Raw genomic sequence first — 24,643 nt, forward strand, 5'->3', positions numbered from 1 at the left:
TTATTCAAAATAAAAAAAAATTCAAAAAATTTTAAAAACCAACAGTATTATGATCAGTTCACCATAAAAAATAGAAAAAAAAAAACTAACGAACTTGACTAATTATTATACGACTCTTGAAATTAGTGAGGAGTCGACAATTTTCAAAATAATAATAAAATATTTATAATTATATCAATCTCACTTAACCCTATTGAAATTTACTCTATAATTTAACAAATAGCACAAAATGTTTGTATTAATATAATTTACCTTAATTAAAAGCTATGAGGACACATATGCATCCAACCCCACCCTTAATTTATTGGGAAAAAAAATAATTGAAAATTAATAATATAGTAATAGCACGACTTTCTGTGTGACCCTTATCACCTGTTTATACAATACGCAGACGGACACACACACACACAGATTTCTGCGTGGGAAAAACCTTCTGAGCTGTCTATAAATACCCTCATTTTCTGACTGTCCGTCTCAGCCATATATTTCGACGACAGCCATTTTCAACAGCGCTTTCCTTCTCCCTTTCTCGTGAAACCCAATAACACGACTATTTCTCATTCAATCCCACTTTTTCCTCACATTTTCTCCGCTCTTCTTCCTCTCATTTCAAATCTCATCCCTATATTCTCTCCCCCCACAAATCTCCAACTTTCCACCACCAAAAATAGCAACTTCACACACACACACACACACACACATATATGTGTATATATATATAGATACATATTTCAAAAATTAAAAAAAAAAAAAGGAAATTAAAGAAAAATGGGATCTTTCAAGAAATCGTCGTTCAGGAATACGGATGAGAGCAGTGCGAATGGCGAAGAGAGCAGTTTGAATGGCGTCAACGGCGGCGAGGAGTACATGGTGGAGGATCTGCGGGAGAGAATTAAGTCGTCTCGGGGGAGCCGGTTCACGCTGATAGAGAACGAGTTGGGGCTGATCGACTCGGCTCGCCGCCGGTTCAGCAGACAGACCGTCATCGACGGCCTCAAAGATCTCTCGCAAGGCTTGTTCATTCACCCTGATAACAGGTAACAACCTATACATACATGTGGTTATTGTCTCTAGCTCTCTACATATACATACACCTATATATACATATATATATGGATGAAGAGTGCATTTTGGGTTTTACCTGTGATGATGGGCTGAAAATATATTTATTTATGTAATTCAACCATTCTTAGTATAAAAAATTTTCACCAGAAGAAATCAAATCAAATAAACTGTTGGCAGTAGCTTTAGTTTTTGTAGTGGGAAAAATTTATAGAGAAAATTGAAAATTAAATAGTACATGTTTGAAAAAAAATGAAAGAAAATTGAAGTCGCACAAAAAAGAATTATTATTAACTACAATATTAACAACTACAGCTAAAAAACCAGCAATAAATAACTATTATCAAATATTTTAGCCACCTTTAAAAAATCATAACTAACAACCGTTGCATAACGAGTTCATGACGTCTGAAAATAAAAATCTTAATATTTATATATAATTAATAAATATTGAAAATTAATATAGAGTTGTTTATAATTGTTGTAGTTTAAAATAATTTAATTTAAATTAAAAATAGATGCCATAAAATCATTTTTTGATTTATTTTTAGTAATAAATTGAGAAATACTTATCTTTAAATATATATATATATATATATATTCTTACACCTCTTAATACAATAATATAAGTAGAACGACTGATCACGTAATGGTTATAAAAATATTTTTATATAATTAGTTGAAATGTGAATCAGTAAATAATATTAATATATTATTTTTTTGGTATAATAGATAGTATAATTTAGTGTATTTTTTCTTTTTTTAAATTAATATAAGTTATTCGATGGGAACACGCAAGAGTTTCTGCTGAGGATGAGGATGGTGAGGGAGGGAGCGTTGTTCCCGCCAAATATGGTGGGGGGACACGTGGTGAGAATGTATTTGTGGGTGGAGTTGGTGTACATAAGCCAAGCCTTTGTTTGACTTTTGACCCTTATTTTTGGTGGCTGAAAATTGACCATTCTTGCAACGTCATTTTTAGTGAGAAAAATGTAATATATGATGGACAGTAGAGTACAGCCAAGAACTAATGATAAGTGTCCTGGCGCGTGGAACTTACGAATAGACTTTTGATACGTCTCAGGTGTTGATTCGGATACATGAGTTGACACTGAGGTAAATGATTGCTTTTTAATTTATAAAAAGATTAGGGATTTGATTTTTATATATGTGTGGATAAATTTTATTATAATATTTTTTAAGTTTTTACATTTTGATATTTATATATAAGGAAAAATACAAGCAACCTCCTTTGTGATATTGTAAATGAGCAAATTTCCCCCTTATGAGAAAACAAATAGCGATTTACCTCCCTATATTTTTTAAAATACAACAATTTAATTCCTTATGATTTTTAAAATGAAGCAATTTACTTCCTTATACAGGGAGGTAAATTGCTTCATTTTAAAAAGTATAGGGGGGTAAATTGCTATATTTTTTTCATAGGGAGGTAATATGTTAATTTTCAATATCATAGGGGGATAAATTGTTGTTCACCCTTTATATATATATAGTTTAATATACTATTATTGATGTATTCGAATTATTGAATATCGTAATGAATTATATTTATAAAAAAATAAAAATTAATATATAATTTTTTGAATTAAATGTTTTATTATAGTTATCACTCTTTCTATTTCTTGACAGCTCCAGTCGTGTGTTAAATAAGAAGTTTTTTTATTTTAATTTTTGAAAACATGTCCAAGCAATTAGAATATTTAATCTGAATTATTAATTAGAAATCCAAATATAATCTTTTTATTTTTTTTAATTTTTCCTGATATTTTTTATGATGACCATCCTGATTATTGTAATTTTCTTTAAAGTACCAAATTCTTCTATGAAGAATAGAAAAAAAAATAGGTTTATTGCAAGAATTATAATATTAACCCATGGTTGAAAATTATTAACCTAAATAAAAAGTAATTGACCACAATCATGCAACAATTATTTATCATGATTTTTACGAGTGTGGCTAATATTTTATAATAACTAAAATCATAACAAAAATAGTTTTTTATAATGAATAAATTAAGTTTTATAATTAATAATAATTATCTATCACAACTTTAATGTATAATCAATAAAATCGTAACTAATAGTAATATTTCTTTTTGGGGATAATAAAATCATAATTAATAGTAATGTTTTATTTTAGGGGTTGCACATGGAAGAACATGAAAATGATAATAATTGTGGTGGATGATAACGTTGTAACAACTACTTCATGGTCATTGTCCCTCTTATGATAAACATAGAAACTAAGAGCCCGTATGATTGTGTTTTTATTTTCAGTTTTTAATAATTGGAAATATGTAAAAATGCTTTATTGATTTTTGAGCGAAAATTGAGAATTTATTTTCAAATATAGATATATGGGTATGAGAATGTTGAATATAGGTATATGTATTTTTGATGTGACAAATGACCAAATTAATTGAATATGTGAAATTATAAAATAATCAAAATGAGTCTTGCCATTTGAAACAATTTTAATTGATTTGAAACAAGAAAAGACATGCTGACAAGATAAGACAAGTATGACAAACCTATGTGATCTATAGTTTCAAGAAATTGAGAATTAGAATAAGAATGCATTCTCAATGAAAATGACTTGACCAAACAAAATTCCAACTACCCAAATAATGAAAAGTGAAAAAAATCTCATTAAAAACACAACCAAACGGGTTCTAAAGTTTTGTCAAAGTGTCAGTGACTCAGTGTCATAAGGCTGCAAGAATTTGCTTAGCAAATATAAGGGTAAAATTACATCAACGACACTTCTTGAGATTATATCTGATTGTAAAACTACAATAGCCCTTTGTTAATTTATAACTATATTTTTGAGATAATAATTATAATTACGAATTTTTTTTTCAAAGTAAATCGAATCAAACTAATATATACTTATCATGTAATTGATAATTTTTTCTAAATTACACACCAATCGTACCACAAGTGCATTGCACTTATCGTATAATTGACTCAAGTTCGTCCAAACACAATCCGAGTCAGAATTTCTTTTATAATTACCAGTATATCTCCAATTCACGAGCAGACTTTGACTAATACAAAAAAAATTTACAAATATATCTTCTCTGAAATTACATAACGCTTCATCAGAGGCGTGTTTGTAATTTTATAAAAGATAGAGAGCGTTGGTATAATTTTTAACTTAATTTTAAGAGGCGTGTCTGTAATTTATCTTTTTTAGTATTGGGGTGTTCATTTTGCTTTGGGTTTAATTTTCTTTGTTGGGAAAATGGTGATGATGGCTTGTTTTGGACTATTACTACCTTTAAGTGGCTGTTGTCTTGTCTTCTTGATATCCTGCAAAAAAGTGTGTGTAATGAAAAACCCCACTTCAATGTTTACATACTATATATAGTGTTACTCCCCTCATGATAGTTTCAACACTTTGGATTTTAAGGAGATATTCATATATATGTCTATATACATTTTTTTTACTAAATATATATACAATTCGTATATGTGAATATTTATTTAAAAAATACGTTTTATCCCGCTATGATATCAGAAATGAGTAAAAAATCGCTTCGTGAAAAAAATAAAATAGCAAATTGTCCCTAGGTTTTAGAAAATTAAGTAAATTACCTCCCCATCAATGGTTTGATCGGGGGGGGGGGGGGATTTGTTTAATTTTTCAAAACACAGGAAGGTAATTTGCTAATTTTTTTTTACTCATTGCACATATAACAGGGGTAAATTGCATTTTATTCGAATATTTTTAAAATAAAAAATTCAGACTGCTTTGCATTTACCTTCTTTTCTCTTAAAAATGGAAAAAATATAAAAATAAAAATCAAGATGTGGCTAGATACAATAGAAAATGGAGCTTGTGGGAGGGGGATTTACTTCCGGTTAGATCTCGTTAGACCACTTATCATGTGATTGATATATAATTAAAAAAAATGATCAGTAATATTTAATTTGATTCTATTAAATTTAATTTGAATAAGAATCGAGCATAATAATTATCTGTCTATAAATATTGGACTATTAGTTGGGACCTTCCTCTGTAATTGGTTTGAAACACAAATTGGGCAGCAAAATTAATACATCACATGGGATGTTATTGCAATATTTGGACTGTCCAAAAGTCGGTGACTGAAAAACAAAGGTATAAGATTGACTGTTTTCCAAGTTGCTAATTAATATTCCCTCCAAATAAAAAAAAAAAGAAAATTAATATTCCCATCATCATTTTGTAGGAATTATTAATTATTCAGTTGAGGTTAGGGGCTTTTTGCCTTTTATTTCTTTGTGATATTCAGTGTTTTTGTTTTTTTTTAAAATTTAATAATGAGTAAGGGCTCGTTTGTTTTCATTTTTACCTTTACTAATTGAAACATTAAGAAACCGGTGAGCCTATAAGTTGTTCAAAATATCTAATAAGATGTTGAAAAGTATCCTGTAAAATTTTTACGGACAAACTTACGGGATAAAAGGTAAGATATTAGAAGGTTATAATGCTCATTAAGAAAAAAGTAAAGAGTTAGAACTTATTTATAAAATCTTAATAAATTACTTAAATTTTGATCATACTGATTACGAAATTGTGATTATGAACATCTTACAAGTTTCGGAAACATCATAGTACTACCATCTTGATTCTTGAAGGAAAAATGCAGGTGGTACAGAGCATGGGAGAAGTTCATACTGATATGGGCAATTTATTCGTCATTCTTTACTCCAATGGAGTTTGGATTCTTCAGGGGACTGCCCAAGAACCTGTTCTTTTTAGACATTGCAGGTCAAGTGGCTTTCCTCCTGGACATTATCTTGCAATTCTTTGTGACTTACAGAGATAGCCATTCCTACAAAATGGTCTACAACCGTAACCTCATCGCCCTCCGGTCAGTCATTTCGTTTACACGATAAGTGAAATTGCAGCGTTATGTTGTTGCATGTTCATCGTTCATTTGTTTCGTCTCTGCAGGTATCTGAAGTCTCATTTTTTACCTGACCTTCTAGGTTGCATGCCATGGGATATTATCTATAAGGTCTGGCTCTCTGATCCCCTCAATCGTTGTTAAAATATTATATTCGCTTTGGATCTTTTCTTTTAAATTTAAGGAAATGAAGTAAGTTTACTAAGCGGGATTGCTAATATTTACATCATTGAATGAAATATTTAGAACGGACACCAGAAAACTGTGTCTGAACTCACTCATGATGATGATATACATTAGTATTTTGAAGTATCTTTCCTGTGTCATTAGGCTGATTCAGGTGTTCTGAAAATTAACATGTTAATTAGGCAGTTGGAGAGAAAGAAGAGGTGAGGTATCTTCTGTGGATCAGGTTGACTCGGGTTCGTAAAGTTACAGCCTTCTTCCAGAGGATGGAAAAGGATATCAGGATCAATTATCTCTTTACAAGGATAGTAAAACTCATTGCTGTTGAGCTCTACTGCACGCATACAGCGGCTTGCATTTTCTACTATTTAGCTACTACTCTGCCTGAAGAGAAAGAAGGGTACACGTGGATCGGGAGTTTGAAACTGGGGGACTATAGTTATGCGCACTTCAGAGAGATTGATATTTGGAAACGATACACGACTTCTATGTACTTCGCTATTGTCACCATGGCTACTGTCGGTGAGTCCTACTCTTACAAAAACAAGCTTAGTTTGTTCTAAATTTTTAGCGTGTAGTTTTGGTTCGTCCATGAAGTTGGCAATTTCAGTTTTACGCAATAACCATCAAGTTCATTTAAGGTGGAAAACTATTCAAGAAAACAACACTATAATTGAGTCTTCTACAGTGTTTGGACTTATATCATCCTGCATGGCATGTTCTTGTCCAGGTTATGGAGATATACACGCAGTGAATCTGAGGGAAATGATATTCATTATGATTTATGTCTCTTTTGACATGATTCTTGGTGCATATCTGATTGGTAACATGACGGCACTGATTGTGAAAGGGTCGAAAACAGAAAGATACCGGGACAAAATGACTGATCTTATAAAATATATGAACAGAAACAGGCTGGGAAAGAATCTTCGTAATCAAATAAAAGGGCACTTGCGTTTGCAATACGAAAGCAGCTACACTGATGCTTCCGTTCTCCAAGATATTCCAATATCCATTCGTGCCAAGGTAAGAAGCTAAAAACCATGTGTGTTGCAAACTGAAGTTAATTTTTTCAAATATATACCGTAAAGTGTGTGTATATATGGATTTTGGCTAACTTGTTTCCTTTTGCGTGTATCTAAATTGAACTTTTTCAGTGATAAAGTCATTCACTTCTTGCAGATATCTCAGACTTTGTATAAGTCATATGTCGAGAACGTTCCTCTTTTCAATGGTTGCTCCTCAGAATTTATCAATCAAATCGTAAGTTTCAATCTTTATGAGAGCAGATGCTGTTGCTTTTGAGCTGATGAGCATTTGCTAACATACATTTTCCATGAAGGTGACTCGGGTGCACGAGGAATTCTTTCTACCTGGAGAAGTAATAATGGAACAGGGAAACGTCGTAGATCAACTCTACTTTGTTTGTCACGGTGTTCTGGTACGAAACTTAAATGGCCTACAACCGCTAACTATAATTGTTAGCCATGATTTTTGCTTAAGATTTGACGTAGAAACTACCGTTATTTTTCCTTTTAAATACAGGATTAATTGATATCTGCTATGTCTTTGCAGGAGGAGGTTGGCATTGCGGCAGACGGATCAGAAGATACAGTGTCGCTTCTTGAGCCCAACAGCTTATTCGGGGAGATTTCAATTCTTTGCAACATTCCTCAGCCATACACAGTTCGTGTTTGTGAACTATGCAGACTCCTGCGGATCGATAAACAATCTTTCTCCAACATTCTAGAGATATATTTTCACGATGGCCGCAAAGTCTTGACTAACTTGTTGGAGGTGATCACAGACTCTACTATTCTATAAGCCTGTGCAAAGAGCAGTGCATCTAATAGAATAATTTGTGACAGGGGAAAGAGTCTAATCTTCGTGTGAAGCAACTGGAGTCAGATATTACATTCCATATCGGGAAACAAGAGGCTGAGCTTGCTTTGAGAGTGAACAGTGCAGCTTATTACGGGGACTTATATCAGCTGAAAAGCCTGATCCGATCTGGAGCTGATCCCAACAAGAAGGATTACGATGGAAGATCGGCCTTGGTATGGATTCAACAGCTTAAAATCTATCCTCTGTCATTTAATATTTGATATGGAAACTGAACACACTTAGTTTAAATAGCCAATGGGTGATAATTCATCAACTAGCGCCCGTTTTCTGTACAGATGTCACTTCAATCTTGTCTGAGTTATCTTTGAAGAAATAGTGAGATTCATTTTGCTGACCAAACTAATACAGAGATAGCCATAATACACTACGCTATTTTTTCCACAGCATCTTGCTGCATCAAGAGGATACGAAGATGTTACTCTTTTCCTTATACAAGAAGGCGTGGACATCAATGCCGAAGGTAACATGCTTTGCTTGAAATCATATTCAACTTGAGAGTTCATAAACATAAAAAGGAGCTTATGGCCGGTGCTCTTCTGAACAGATAATTTTGGCAACACGCCGTTACTTGAGGCCATCAAGAGCGGACATGACAGAGTTGCTTCATTGCTTTCGAGAGAAGGGGCCTTACTGAAGATTGATAACCCTGGTGCTTACTTATGCACAGTGGTCTCCAAAGGTGACACGGATTTGCTCAGACGGGTGTTAGCCAATGGAATTGATCCAAATTCGAAAGACTATGATCATCGAACCCCTCTTCATTTAGCAGCATCGCAAGGATTATATTTGATGGCGAAGTTGCTTGTAGAAGCTGGAGCCAGTGTCTTCTCAAAGGACAGGTATTTGCACTCAAAATGGCATCTCAAGAGCCAGCAGTGTCTGAGTGATACTTACAATACCCCCCTCTCTCTCTCTCTCTCTCTCTCTTATACTTCAACTAAGATGTTATCTGGCTATGTATAATTTTTTCAGATGGGGAAATACTCCACTGGATGAAGGTAGATTGTGCGGAAACAAAAATATGATTAGACTTTTAGAAGAGGCAAAAAAGGCTCAATTATCCGAATATCCTGAATGCTCTCAAGAGGTCACAGGTACTTTAAACTCCAAAATTCTCCGAATATTTGACTAAATTTATTTAGAAAGTCTTATAAGTTCGTACATCTTATCAAATACTTTTGAAGGTTATAAGATGCTAAGTATTATTTCGAAAATAAACTTACAAAGTGTTTGTGATTATGTTTTCTCAATGTTTTATTCTAACAATCACTCTCATTGCAAGCACATGAATACAAGTAATTCACCACAATCTTTGTGGTTGATATGCTCTTTTTTGTTGTCAATACGTTTGTCAACTTCGAAACTCATGGTTTCTGTAACAGATAGAAAACACACAAAGAAGTGCACCGTGTTTCCATTCCATCCATGGGATCCCAAAGAGGGTAGAAAACACGGCATCGTAATGTGGGTTCCTAACACCATTGACGAGCTGATAAAAGCAGCATCGGACCAACTGGAATCGCCAAACGGATCCTGCATTTTGTCAGAAGATGGGGGTAAAATTTTTGATGTCGACATGATCACGGATGGGCAGAGACTGTATATGATCAACGAAACCGATTGAGGTTTCGAGCTAGCTACGGAGAACTCTTCTTGTAGCTCAATATAGTTCCACTTCGTTGTATCTGTGTGTCTTCAGCTGCACAATTGGGAGGAACCCGATTTTGTTAATGTCACTTGTGCTATGATAGCTCATATCTACGATTAAAAGCAAGAAAAGAACGTTTGCTAACAACTTATCGGTCTTCTCCATCCTAGGATTAGTGCATAGTGTCGAGTAGTAAAAAAAATGCAAGCAACCCCCTTTTGATATTGCAAACGAGTAAATTACCTCCTTATGAAAAAACAAATAGTGTTTTACCTTCCTGTATTTTTTAAAATATAACAATGTACCCCTTATGATTTTTAAAATAAAGCAATCTACCTCCCTATATAAGAAGGTAAATTGCTTCATTTTAAAAAGTATAGGGGTATAAATTGTTATATTTTTTTTCATAGGGGATAATATACTCATTTTCAATATTTTAGGGAGATAAATTGCTATTCACCCCACTAATAGCACACATAGAAGCAGGAACTGTGCAGATACCAAACAAAACCACAAATTAAAATAAAAGACTAAAAGATGTTGAGACTCCACGACAAGTAGATATAACGGGAGCAGAGGGGCAAGAATGGTATGATGAGACAGCCGGATGAAACCTTTACCCTCCACCTGAACATGCAGCAAGGCAACAATGACAAAGAAACACTCCTACCTACACTTAACTTATTTCTCATGAGAGCTATTTCCTTAGATAGTATGTGTTTGTGTTATGTATCGTTGAAAAAGTAGTTTAATTGTTATAATTTTATGGGTAAATTACATTTTTGGTCCCATAAGTAGACCTGTTCCAATTTAGGTCCCATATTCAGACCAATTTGCACATTGAGTTCGATATGTAGTTTTTTTTTTTTTTTCCAATTTGAGGACCATTGAGGGATTTCCATCCAATTGATAACGATAGTTGCTCTTTCCGTTAGTCAATACATTTAAGATAAGGGTAAATTATATTTTTGATCCCATAAGTGGACCTGTTTCCAAGTTTGGTCCCACACGTATATATGCGAATTGGCCTGAGCGTGGGACCAAAATCAAAAACAAATCCACTATTTTCAATTTACTTTTAACAATAAATTGACAAATGATTATTTTAAACCCTTATAAACATCGGCTTGATCAACTTTTGATAAAATTGAGAGATGATTGCAACTGAGAAGATGCTCATTCATCTGAGAAGAAAGATTGGAACCAGTAGCCGTTAGTGTTTTAATTTTCTGTTTATTAGTGCTGTATACAAAGACGACTTTTACTGGTTATGTTCTTTAGCACTTTAGAGGTTAGGTAAGTTAGTTGGGTTAATCATGTATATAAGGCTATTTCAGCCTTCCCTCTCAACACGAGATATAGAGAAATATACATAGAAAATTGCCTTCTTTTACATTCAGTTTTTTCCAGTTTTGAGCACACTCTGTTCCAAAATTCAGTTGTTCCCGTTTTCATGTATTTCCAAATTCATTTTCAACATGGCATCAGAGTAGGTTAAAGCTCTGAAATAACACATCCAGTCTGCCCATCCGTTTGATTCCTGAAATCAAGATATCAAGAAACAACACATACAGTGATCATGGAGGAAAAGGCCCCAGTAGATTCCATCAACGAGAAGTTCCAGAACAATGACCAACCTTGAATGCTTCTTGTATCAGCACCTTTGGATGGTAATAACTACCTTACATGGGCAAGATCCATCAAGATAGCCATTGGTGCCAAACAGAAACTAGGCTATATTGATGGAACTTACCAAAAACCAATGGATGACAAAGAAGCTTTGGAAAATTGGAAGAAGAATGATTATATGGTGTATTCTTGGGTTTTAAGTTCTATTTCAAAAGAGATTGCAGAGGCATTCTTACATGCTGATCCGGCCAGGGATTTATGGGTTGAACTTGAAATGAGATTTGGGGAGAGTAATGGCCCTCTGCTTTATCAAATTCAGAGGGAAATCGCATCCATTTCCCAGAATCACATGAGTGTTGCTGGCTACTTTACATTTAACTAGAAACTTTGGACCCACTACCTGTGTGTTCATGTGGCACTAGTAAGAAACTGGCTGATAAAGCAGCCTCCTACCAATTAATCAAGTTCCTAATGGGACTTAGTGACGCATACGACCACGCGAGAAATCAAATTCTACTAATGGATCCGCTGCCAACTGCTGTAAAAGCATATTCTATGGTACATAGATTTGAGAAACAGAGACAAGTTATTTCAGGAATAGCTGATATAGAAAAAGAAGGAGTCATGGCTGCCCAAATCTTTGAACCAAGAAAGCAAACTAACACAAGGGGCAACTTCAAGAAAGGGTCACAAATGGATAAAAGGCAACTACTATGTGACTACTGTAAGAAGAGAGGACATCTTAAAGAAGGATGTTTTGAGTTGATTAGGTACCCGGAATGGTACAAAGCTATTTCTAAACAGAAGAAACCAACCACCAGAACACTGAACCCCAGGGTCATGAATGCAAGAACTGAACAAGATGTACACAACCTACAAACTTCCTACAATGTTGACACTCACAGAAGGATTTCTGAATTAGTGAAAAAAGAAGTGATAAAAGCAATGCAAGATCAAACCAGTAGCCATATAAGTTCAAACTTCTCAAATTTTCAAGGTTATGCAGATACAATTTCTACCATTGATATGTGGATCATAGATAGTGGGGCCTCAGCCCACATGTGTACCTCTCTTACTGGTTTTAAAAGTTTTTTTACAATCTTGATAATGAAGTTTATGTTAAGCTTCCAAATGGATTTAGTCATCAAGTTACTATATCAGGAGAAGTACACCTTACTAAAAACATTATCTTAAAACAAGTTCTGTATGTGACTGCATTTAACCATAATTTACTCTCTGTTAGCAAGTTATGCAAAGACAATGGACTTAGTGTGCATTTTTTACGGATCAATGTTGCGTTGTGCAGGACCCTCGGACTAGAGAAGTGATTGCCCTAGGTAGACAGCAAGGAAGATTATATGTGTTAGAGAAAGGAAAACAAGCTCACACCCAAAACAGACCTAGATTGGACATGTCACCCAATGAAGGAAGAATGTCTGCAGATGTCTGCTGTATGAACAAATGTAATAGTGATTGTGATGAAGCATTGTGGCACAATAGACTAGGACACACTAGCTTAAGTGTTCTAAAGCACATGAACCTCTGTAATAATAAGGCCATTGAACATATTGAATGTGAGATATGCCCCTTAGCTAAGCAAAATAGAACTCCATTTCCTTTAAGTGAATGCAAATCTCAATCTGTGTTTGAATTGATTCACATAGATGTATGGGGTCCATACAAAAATTATGCTGTTAATAACTATGAATACATGCTCACAATCGTGGATGATTTTAGTAGGAGTACTGACATATATGATGCTTCATAAATCACGAACTCTGTCAAAATTAGAACAATTTAACATGATATCAATACAGTTTGATGTCAAAATAAAACAAATAAGAACGGATAATGCGATAGAGTTTATTAATAAAGAATGCCATGATTTCCTTCATAAAATGGGCATAATACATCAAAGAACTTGTATACATACACCTCAACAAAATGGTGTTGTTGAAAGAAAACACCAACACCTTTTAAAGATTGCTAGATCCTTGATGTTTCAAGCTAGTCTTCCTTCAAAATTTTGGACTGAGGCTTTATTAATGGCTACTTATCTTATCAATAGACTCCCTGCACAAGGATTAAATTGGAAATCCCGCTATGAGTTACTTTATAACAGAAAACCTGCATATCACCACATCCGGGTATTTGGTTGTCTGTGCTTCATTTCCAATGTATCTCCTCATAAAAGAAAGTTCCAGCCTAGAGCATTGAAATGTTTTTTTCTAGGATATGTTTCTGGAATAAAAGGCTATAAAGTGATGGATATAGACACAGGGAAAATACATATAAGTAGGGACATAATTTTTTATGAAAAGACCTTCCCTTACAAAGAATCAGTTGAAAACAATGAAGAATTGATATGTCCCCTTCCCACTGTCACTGAACTTGATGAGGATGAAAACCATGATGAACCAAACCCTGTGACCACCAACTTGAATCAAGAATCTGAAATAGAGAATGTTGCCCCTAGAAGATCTAGCAGGGTGTCCAACAAACCTATGTGGATGAGAGACTATGAGTGTTATAAAACTGATGATCCAAATAATTATCACATGACTACTGTACACAACTGTTTTGTGAAGATACTCACTAACATGCAGGAACCTAAAGATTTCACAGAAGCTCAAAAAACTACCAGAATGGAGGAAGGCCATGAAGGATGAAATCAGGGCTCTTGAAAAGAACAAAACTTGGAAGATTACAGAATTACCTCCAAACAAAAGGGCCATTGGATGCAAGTGGCTTTACAGTAAAATTTAATCCTAATGGTTCTATTGAAAGGTATAAAGCCACATTACTGGCAAAATGCTACAGCCAAGTGGAAGGGGAAGATTACTGGCAAAATCCTACTGCTTTTGCCACTGGTGGTGTGGCCACTACCTCTGTTACCCGCGCCTCTACCTCTGCCTCTGCCTCTCCCAGTTCCCCTATCACTACTCCCAACACTGCTTTGGCTCTGAGTCCCACTAGCAACACTTTCAACCCTGCCTATAGTCTGACTGGAACAATTCCTGGCAATGTGTCCTCTACCTCCACAGCGATAACAAGTCTTCGGTATATCATCCCGTCGCCAACATGGCTCTTGATGTTGTCTTCCACAGGTAGAACAGCTCGGAGAAAAACTGGTCCTCGACCATAACTCGGTCCAGCTCTCCTTCCCGATCCCGTAGAAGACGTAGCGAATGAACTGCGTTCAAACGAACCCCTGTTAAAGCCCGTGGATCCATCGAACCTCTGTCCGCTACTTCCTCGAAAAATAAGACCATCACGTGAAAAATTTCCACTTCCCGTAGAGAATGAGCGACCGGTTCCTCTTTTGGTCAACCTACTCGATTCCCCCATTGCGTATGTTGATTTCCTCTTTTCTTCCCCCTTCTTCTTGTCCTCCATTACCGCTTCTTCCATTCGGACCGCTGATTCGACAAGAGTTTTAAAATTTGTAATTCTGAACTGCAAGACCTCTTTTGATCTCCGGTCGTAGCCCCTGTTCAAAACGGTAGCAACGATCCTCCTTTGTCGCTATTGCTTCCGACGCATACTTGGCTAATGCCGCAAAATGGAGTTCATATTCTGCCACCGTCTGTTCATCTCCTTGCACCAAATTTAGGAACTCCATTCTCTTCCTATCACGGTACATCTTCAGTCTCTATTTATCATCAAACTCTTTCTGAAATTCAGCCCAAGTTATTTCCATTGGCTCATATCCCCTCTTTACAGACCTCCACCAAATGAAGGCATTACCCACGAACAAAGAAACAACATACTTAAGTCGATCCTCTGGAGTGCAATTTATTAAGTTCATCACATCTTCGACTTTTTCCCACCATCTCTCAACAATCTCTGGGTCTAGCGTACTCTCAAATTCTGTGGCCCCCATTTTTCTGATTCTTTCATAATTACGGTCAATTGTAGGGACTATTGGTGCTGGCACTGGAGTAGATGCGTGCGCCTGTGCAAGTAACTGCGCTTGGGCTTGTGCTTGGGCTTGAATAGCCATTCGAAATATCTGTGCATACTCTGGTGGTAATCCTGCCACTGGAGCACCACCGGGAGGAATAGGAGCATTAACACCAATACCCTCTCGACCTTTTAACAACCCAACAATCAAAAACTCTGACTTCAGAAGTCACGGCTGACCCACCTAATAAGAACGACAGCACAGCTCAAAGTCCAATGTAGCTAGTCAGTGTGACCTATTCCCTGAAAAGTACGTGGCAAGGAATGAGCTGCCTACTCAATAAGTATAGCCGATCAATTTATATATATACATAGACAAAAATTCACGTACATGCAGTCACACCGACAATAGTCATTCGTCATACAACAACATCAGATATAAGCATTAATACATACACACAACTATAAACCAATCCACGACATAATATTCATTCGTTATCATTTATTAGTTAAGGGCCCCACTTACTCTAGCTGGAGTACATCAGTCAATGGTTTCCGCCGGCCATCATCATATCATATACAACATAGGATACCCGTTGTGTGATATCCCCACACTCTTTTACTCCAGCTGTGTGGCAATATAGCACAGGACATCACAACAAACATGGTACCCCCACACCACCCCAGTGTGTAGCTAACAGCACAGGATATTCCCTACTGCCCCGGAATACCCTGGTATCCTACGCGCCATGGTACCTAGCTTAAATCATATATTTTTCACATCTCATTGTCAATCACATTATCATCAATCACATTTTTATAAACCATTGACTGTGCTTTCAGTAGGTAAGCATCATCTTTTATTTCAATTCACAATCATCATTCTATTCTTTACAACAATTACTTCCTCAATAATAACTTCCAATTTGATTTCATACGGCAATAAATTATACGATCACGTAATCATACCACTCTCACGTCCAACCATTACAAACACATATGACACATAATAACAATTCCACCAATATTAGGGTAATCTAACAAATAAACCACAACTAATCAATATACGGAAGCCACGTATAATATTATAAAGCCACGTCCACGATCGCATCCAAGAAACCAATATGTATAACATATACAATACTACACATATATATATATATATATATATATATAAAACCAATTAGCTATACTTACCTTATATCCCAAAATGCTTCTGTTCTACGAGGGACTGTTGAACCCTCTACCTTGTCGTCACGTCCTATAATAAATTATAATACGTATAATCAATATATTTAATTTACCAAATAATTCATAAGAATTCACTTAATCAAACCCCTTATATATTTATAACTATCATTTTTAATAACATTCGTAAATTATATTACCACTGAAACCTCCTTTCCCTCATTAATAACATAATATTTCCAAAATATAACTTCCGAACTATTTCTATGAATTTTCTGTCAATTTTACCGTTGCTATACAATTTAATTAAGCAACAATACATAGAATTACATATTTCGTTAATCATTCCGATGGAATTGTGTAAATTAGCTATAGTAATAATTAAATCTAACAAATCTAATATTTTAATTACCCAACTATATTATTTTTATAGCAATTGTGATATTTAATTTGACACTAATTTGAATAGCTAAAAAATCATAAAATACTTCGATCAAATAGTAAATGGCTCAATATAATTAATATTTAATAAATAAATTAATTAAATAATATAATTATATAAATTAAAGTAATAAAATCCTCTGTCCTCGGCAATATGTGTGTGCGACAGTGTGCGTGGAATATGACGGGGTGTGTGTGAGTTTGTGTAAGAGTGTGTATGTTTTAAAATGAGTTAAAGTGGAAAGAGAGGCCCTACCGCCTCAATCAAAATCTCCCTCATTTTGTATATATATATATTACTTATATATATGAAATATTATTATTATTTTATATATTTAATTAAACTTTTCTTAAAATACCAATTACATCCTTTTTAATTTTTTTAATTACTATAATTTGCCCCAAATATTATAACGAACTCCAATTTAATCTGTTCAAGTTTTATTATATCCCAAATTCAATATATAATTTATTTACTAATTAATTTAAAATTTTAATAATTACCAATTAGTCTCACAATTACGTGAAAAATTCTACGGACGTCACAGTAAAACTCGTTATAAATACTTTGTAACGCCTCATTTAGCCGTGGTAGGCCTAGCCGTTACAAAAGCAGTTACAAAAAAAAAAAATATTACAAATTTAAAAAGAAGCCGATCCAATAAATTGATTTTTTTGTAGTGATATATTGATGTATGAAATATATAATTTGTTTTTATACATGCATATCGTGCTTCGAAATGGCGCCCGTTGCGCCATACGTCATGGTTTAGGGGACTCTTGCGCCATGGGAACTGTGCCCCTTTAACAACTATGGTCAGAACAATTTTTACATTCAAAAGATGGATAATTAAAAAAAAAATATGTAATATAATCCTTTTAAATTGCTCTTATCAAATATGCACAGAAAAGTTAAATTGTGTACGATACATGTCCACTGAAACTCAAACACATGACTTTGAACTTATTCACTGGATTTCAATAATATTAATCACCTAATTATAGAGAAAGTCTCAAACTTATGTGTTGCATAAAACATAAGTAAGGTAATATTATTCAAATTTGATGGGCATAATTGAATATTCTGAAATCAACCATTCATGATTAAAGAAGAAATATTGAAGAAAAAATACATCAACAAGATAAAAGAATTACCGTATTATCTTGAGAGATGTTGCCATAATCACCTATAATGAATGAATTTCCACAGTAAAATGGTAAAACTATTATACATATTGATGCCATCTCAAACATTTTTTTTCACATACCCAAAATTAAAAAAATAGCCCTATCAAGCAAACGAACAGGCCTGACCTTGCTGGCTCATGAGTAAGGTAATTATGCCCCAAAATGTGTTTATTCTCACTAACATAACAAGCCCAACTAACAAACTCAATCCAGCAAGGAGACTCGTCGTATAACAGGGTCTACACGTCACACATATTTTCTAACATCATAAGCCACGTCATACCAAAAGATCTCTAACTGATACCACATAGACAACCTGTAATCAATTCATCAAGCAGTAGGAAAACAACTTCCTAGATTCTCGGAGTTGACTGGGCAAGACCTGTTCAAAAGGTCATAACGTTTTTTACATAAGTTCGAATCTCAATCCGAGTACTCTTTTATCTGTTAACTAACATGTGTAGCTTTCCAATGGTATATTATTTTCCATAACTATTTCACTCCACGATTATCTATAAATAAAGGACTTTTGCAGCCATTTTACTAGCTAAATATCTCATACTCTCATCCTCATTTTTCTCTCGGTTTTTAGCTCACTTTTACACTCCATATGAATTTCATCACTTTGGCATCATATTCAATCATTATTTTTACGATTTATTTATTCAGTAAAACTATTATTGACTTAAGTATCAGAATATTAATTATATTTTACAAGTTAGTTTCCTATTAATCTTAATATTTTTGTGAATACCCTTTAACTCTTGTGGTATGGTTCGACCCTGATATGCATCACTTACCTTAATTGAGAAAACTCTATATATTTCCTCAATAGTTAATAATTATTCTCTCTATCAACTTAACCTTTTAAATAAGGTGGTTGTTTAACACTCACTAGCCTCATCGCAAAGGTTCTTGATTTTCGATCAATTTATTTTTATTCTCAAATTCTTTGGGACTTAAATTGATTTGAGCATTGAAAGATTATTATCGGAATCAGTCCACGCCTCCATCATTTTGTTCATATTGGAGGCTAATTTAAGGAAAAAAGACATTTGCATTGGGAATTCCTTAAAAGTAGTTTTGTGTAACATCAAAACTAGTCTTAGTATATATATATATATATATATATATGTAGAAGTCTTAGTATCAACTGACTGCAAATTAAAAAATAAGGCAAACATCGTAATTATACATGTTTAGGAACTCTATTTCTTGTGTAATGCATAAAATAAAATAAAATATAAATGCCACAGAGAATTTTTGGAGTATCACACTCTCTTAGGTTTTAGTAAATATATATAAAAAGATGCCTAAATGTACTGATATATCACAACTAGGGTTAAGTGAATAAATTATTTTTCCATGAAATGAGCTATTAGGATATTACAACCAATAATGTTTTGTCTAACAGTTATAAATAAAATTTTATGAATTTGAGTTTTATCGAACGAAGGAATATTTGTATTATTTTATGTGAATTTATACAATTACTTACTCTTTTTTCAATTCAAATAATAAAATTATTTTTTCCTATTTACTATTTGTTGTGGGTCTATCTATCACAACAATTCATTACCTTAATTTTAAAATATTAATTTACAGTCCAATCGAACAATTGTTTTATTTAATTTTGCTTAATTACGCACATCTATGTGTATAGGTTTTTTTTCTTCAAACATCGATGATATAGTAAATTATAGACAAATTATAATTACATTTCTTAAAATTTTATATAATTATATATTTTTTATTATTTAAAAAATTATAATTACTCCTTAAAGTAGTTCTAAGTTCTGCCAATTAAATTAAATCATATTGGCGTTAATGTATGAAATTGTGTTGCTACATAATTGTAGCTTAGGTGGTGTGGCTTTTTGGTCATGCACGAATTTATTTTCACAATTTAATCTTGTAATTTTATAATTTTGGTAATTTTAGTATTTTTGGTCGAAAAATTATATATGACATGCACATGATCTTATTAAAATACAATTTTAATTTTATAAATTAATTTGTACAGGACTAAAAATGCCAACAAAAATTATATTTTTCCAAGTAAAGATACTCGTGGTGCGGTGGGTGAGTCGGGCACAGTTCCCAAATCTTCGCTTTCGTTTTCAACATATTCACCTTCACCAGATATCTGTCGAGAACGTCATTTTCACAATTTTTCTCGTTTACACAAGAAAGAAAGAAAGAAGAAAAAACAAAGACAAGTTGAGGTCCAAGTTTTAATATTTTCTGTATGTCTTTTTTTTTCTTTTCTTTTCTTTTAATCTCATATTTTACCATATTACTGCTCGAAATTGGAGTAACTCTTGGACCAGATTTTTTAATTCACTGAGTTATTTTTATATATTTTTATCTAAGTTTTTAAGTCATATTTGTGTTCACATAAAAAAAGATATTTAGTTTTTCTAAATACTTCAAAACATAAAAATATAAAATCTTTGTTGCAATACCCTCCCCAGGCTAATTAAATTCAAACCCTATTGGTTTAAACCTTATTTTGACACCTAGGCTAACCCTAATTTTATATTTAATTTTATTTATTTATTTATTTATTTTTGAATTTAACTGCCAAAACCTCCTAAATGTTGGATTAAAAATTATAAATAAATTGTCCAAATGTGTTTATACCCTGCCACAATTTAGAAAGTACGTAAAAATACCTTATTCAAACTTTAAAATGTCTTGACAAAGCTAGCTACCAAGTTTTGGAATATTAAAATTTCTTTCTAATTCTAGCAAGAAAATATTTGATTTCTAATACTAATTTTGAAATGACAAGAACTTAAGAATCTTGTGCTAAATTTGTTAATAATTAATTACCAACATTTACTTTCCTTTCAAATTTTCTTTGAATATTGACATAATTTTTATAGTGAATTCAACTCAAATCCTAACTTTTAACGTTCTTGATTCGATCTATATAGCAGTGTGATATAAGTGTTTTAGTCTCACAATTGAATTTTAGCCAAGGCAAAATTACACTTTTACTTCAATACTTTTATTTCTCCATTTTAAGAAATTTTTATGATGGTCTCAAAACGGAAAGTATTCAAATTATTTAGTACTCTACTTTATAAAATTTTTAAAAATAATTCCAAAATTGGAAACTTGACATATTTAGTTCTTTGCTTTATGAAATTTATGAAAATAAATATCTCGAACTTTTTCAATTTTGGGACCATTTTAAAAGTTTCGTAAAGCATGGGACTAAATTTATTAAGTTTTTCTGATTTTGCCATCTTTCTAAAGATACCATAAAGTAGAGGACTAAAAATAGTGAACTCCTTATCCTATGGGACTAAAAACATAATTTCACCTTTTTAATTGCAATTGAGCAAAATTGCGCTGTTAATCCTATTTGACTAGGGGTGACATACGAGGCGAGCCGGCTCACGGCTCGATTTTGAGCTCGACTATTATTTCTGTTCATCAGCTCGCAAGATGTTTTTTTTTATTTTTTATATAAATTTTTTTATTTTTGAATTTTTTATATATTTAATTTTATATTCAATACTTGATCGATTTTATACTCAAAATTGATCATATATTATAATTATTAATCAATATCATACATTTTATTTTGGATAACAATAAAATATGGTACTTTTATTTATACATTTAATCTTTATACAAAAACAAATTTAATCAAAAAAATTATAATATTTTTTGTAACTAAAATTATTATTTAATATGAAAAATATAAACTTTATGCTATATTTGATATATATTTGTATTACCTTATACTTTTTTTAAATTGATAAGTAATTCACTTATAATTTTTTTATCTATTTCTGAGTTTTATATTTATATCAAGATACATACTATTGCATTATGCAATCTGTTTTATTATTCATAAATTTATGCAAAATTTAGTAATTCCTATGAAATAATCTAAAAATAATGATAATAATAATAATAATGATGGTTGAATAATTTTAATTATTATGTTATTATATATAATGAGATCAAAGAGTTTAATCAATAATTATGATATATTAAAATTCAGGCACTCGGTTCTTACTAAATTGAAATATATAGAAGATTGTGTCCATTAGATCATATCAGACGGTATGATTTAAAATCACATGGTCTGCTTCAACGATACACCGCCTTGAATGATTACTGTTATATTCCGAGTACGATATTTCGACATCCGTATATCCAATAAGTCTAAAATTTTATCAAATATATTTTTTTTGTAAATTTGATCACATCTAACGGTTTGATCAGAATTTGATGGCCCGACTAACTCATGTTGTTCAACTATGTAAGATAATAGTTACATCAATGTTATACTAACATTTATAAATATATAAATTTTGCAGATTGTGAACATTTATTAATTTCAACTATATTTATGTAAAATTTTGGTGATTCAATCCCATGATTTAATGTAATAATAATAATAATAATAGTAATGATAATAGTAGTAGTAGTAATAATAATAATAATAATAATAATAATTATAAAAAAATTATACCAAAAAACCATGTTCTCTTTCTTTTTTGTTCTTTATCCTCTCTCATTTCTCCCTAAATCCAACTCCTAAAACCTTAGCCCAAATCAACGATTGCAATCCTCCATCTACCAAGACAATGAGGATGACGCTCGCTATTGTGTCGGCCAACCAAGCAACGAGGACGACGCTTGCTTTCTGGCGAGAATTTCTTTCTTCACACAAGTAACGAAACGAACAGAGTGTGTAATCAGAGGAGGTTCAACTCCCGTAGAACCCTTTTCAAGTAGAAGCGCTAAAGCTCGTGCATTATAATACTGTTTCTGTGCCCATTGCTTACGCGGTAGGGCAACCTAAGGTGTTTCGAGGTAAGTTTTTAACTTTTTAAATTTTACAAGATGAAATTAGATTGCAAATGCACAGTTTTGCTTACCAGATTATAATGTATTAGGATTTATTGTGCATATGCATGTCTTCTGGTATAACTATGATGTACTGTCTATCTCAATCCTTGTAAGCTGGAGTAGGTTGACTCTCTTGTAATACTAAAGAATTTGAATGAGAATTGATTTCCAAGTGAAATTTCAGTAGGAAAATTAGCCATATCCTTCACTTAATGTTGTTTTTCTTCCTAGAGATGCTAAAATTTATATTAACAATGAGTAGAAAAATTAGCCATATCCTTCACTTAATTGTTGTTTCCTCCTAAAGATGCTAAAATCTATATAACAATGGTTAGTCACATAGATGAGGCTTGAACATGCATCTAATGCACAATGTTATACAGATGTACAGTTCTTTGTGTACTGATATTTACATACAGGCGTGTAATTGGTTGCTTCCTTTTCACATATAAGATGTTTTGCTTTAAGGAAGAGTCTGCTGTGTGCATCTGCCTTAAGAAAAGGCAGAGACATATAAAATACAAAGATTATATTGTTTTTAATCTTGTAAAATTTAAAGGGTTTATCAAGGGGGAGGAGTAACAGTTGCACGAATACCTACAAGCTTTGGGCATGATATCTTGTTATGTCTATGGAAATAAATTAGTTTTTTGTTGATAAACAATGTCAAGAAACATGTATCAGGAAAAATGAAAAGTTGTATAGGCACATTTTGGTGATGTTGATGCAGAAGGCCTCTTCTTCACAACATTAGTTACATTATTAGAGGAAATGGTTTATTGGTTGGTAACAGTTGTGAATTTTGTCTTTTGTTTTCATCTTCAATTTCCTAAATGGGATGTTGTTTTTTAGAGGTTGATTTGTTCTAGTTTGACATTCAAATAACTTCGGCTAATCCACCCTACTGCACCCCTTTTTCTAACAATGGCTGAAATCATTTACTTATGGTCAACTATAAGTTGTCCTTTTTTGGTTGATGTCTCTGTATATTCTCTAAATCTGAGTAGTAGGTTTGGAGAATGAGCAGTAGTAGGAGGGTTGCATCTGACCACAATTAATACGGACTACGCGTACTAGATTCCATTTCCTTCGCATTAGTAGATGAATTTCTTTATTTATCTTTACTATCTATAAATGAGTAAATTTCTAAAATGTAGTTGTATTTTGCTGCACTCACAATTTGTTCATGGAGTTTCTAAAATGTGATAAAACTATTGAGAAAGTATGCGTTTAAACTTCAACTTCATTAGTTTTGTTGTTCTGTTCAGATATGAATATTTCAGCAAGTACTTTTGTCCCTATAGTCTATTCAACAAGTAATAAAGAGATGACTGATAGAGTTGATACGGATACTATTGGCACAAAGAAGAACATTGAGGCCAGTAAAGATGATGAAACTTTGGGGTCAAAACCCAAACATAAAAAAAAAATCATCAGTTTGATCAGATTTCACATAAATGAAGGATGCAGATAGAGTTATGAAGATCTCTTGTATACATTCTAAGAGGATGTATACCAAAACCAAAACTACTCCAATAACTCAATTGCATCAGCACTTGCAAAGTTGTGCTAACTATCTTAAAGCAAAAGCTGACAAAACTAAAGATGGACTTTTGCAAACACAACTTGGTTTTGTAACCAGTAGTGTAGATCCAACTTCTTGTCAAAGTCTGTATGTTGGGAAGTTTGATATGGAGAAGAT

At 32.9% G+C, this 24,643-nt stretch overlaps 1 protein-coding gene across 1 annotated transcript; it reads left to right on the top strand.

The window, feature by feature from the left end:
* The first annotated feature begins 427 nt into the window (after positions 1-427).
* On the top strand, positions 428-9,864 carry LOC105167760 (potassium channel SKOR). The gene is made up of 13 exons (XM_088883979.1): positions 428-1,037; positions 5,718-5,942; positions 6,026-6,089; positions 6,347-6,686; positions 6,895-7,190; positions 7,347-7,427; positions 7,507-7,605; positions 7,740-7,961; positions 8,033-8,221; positions 8,454-8,529; positions 8,614-8,908; positions 9,042-9,163; positions 9,452-9,864. The coding sequence occupies exons 1-13, from the start codon at positions 769-771 to the stop codon at positions 9,691-9,693; spliced, it is 2,520 nt and encodes an 839-aa protein (XP_088740105.1). The 5' UTR covers positions 428-768; the 3' UTR covers positions 9,694-9,864.
* The last annotated feature ends 14,779 nt before the right edge of the window (positions 9,865-24,643 follow it).

This window comes from Sesamum indicum, linkage group LG8 (genome assembly GCF_026168435.1).
Source record: "Sesamum indicum cultivar Baizhima isolate 11 linkage group LG8, ASM2616843v1, whole genome shotgun sequence".
Taxonomy (NCBI): domain Eukaryota; kingdom Viridiplantae; phylum Streptophyta; class Magnoliopsida; order Lamiales; family Pedaliaceae; genus Sesamum; species Sesamum indicum.

What these genes read in the sequence shown, in the direction of transcription:
- LOC105167760 (XM_088883979.1), top strand. Translation starts at nt 769, where the DNA reads ATGGGATCTTTCAAGAAATCGTCGTTCAGGAATACGGATGAGAGCAGT. An exon ending in CGTAACCTCATCGCCCTCCG is followed by an intron (nt 5,943 to 6,025) that starts GTCAGTCATTTC and finishes TCGTCTCTGCAG; the next exon opens with GTATCTGAAGTCTCATTTTT. An exon ending in ACGATGGAAGATCGGCCTTG is followed by an intron (nt 8,222 to 8,453) that starts GTATGGATTCAA and finishes TTTTTTCCACAG; the next exon opens with CATCTTGCTGCATCAAGAGG.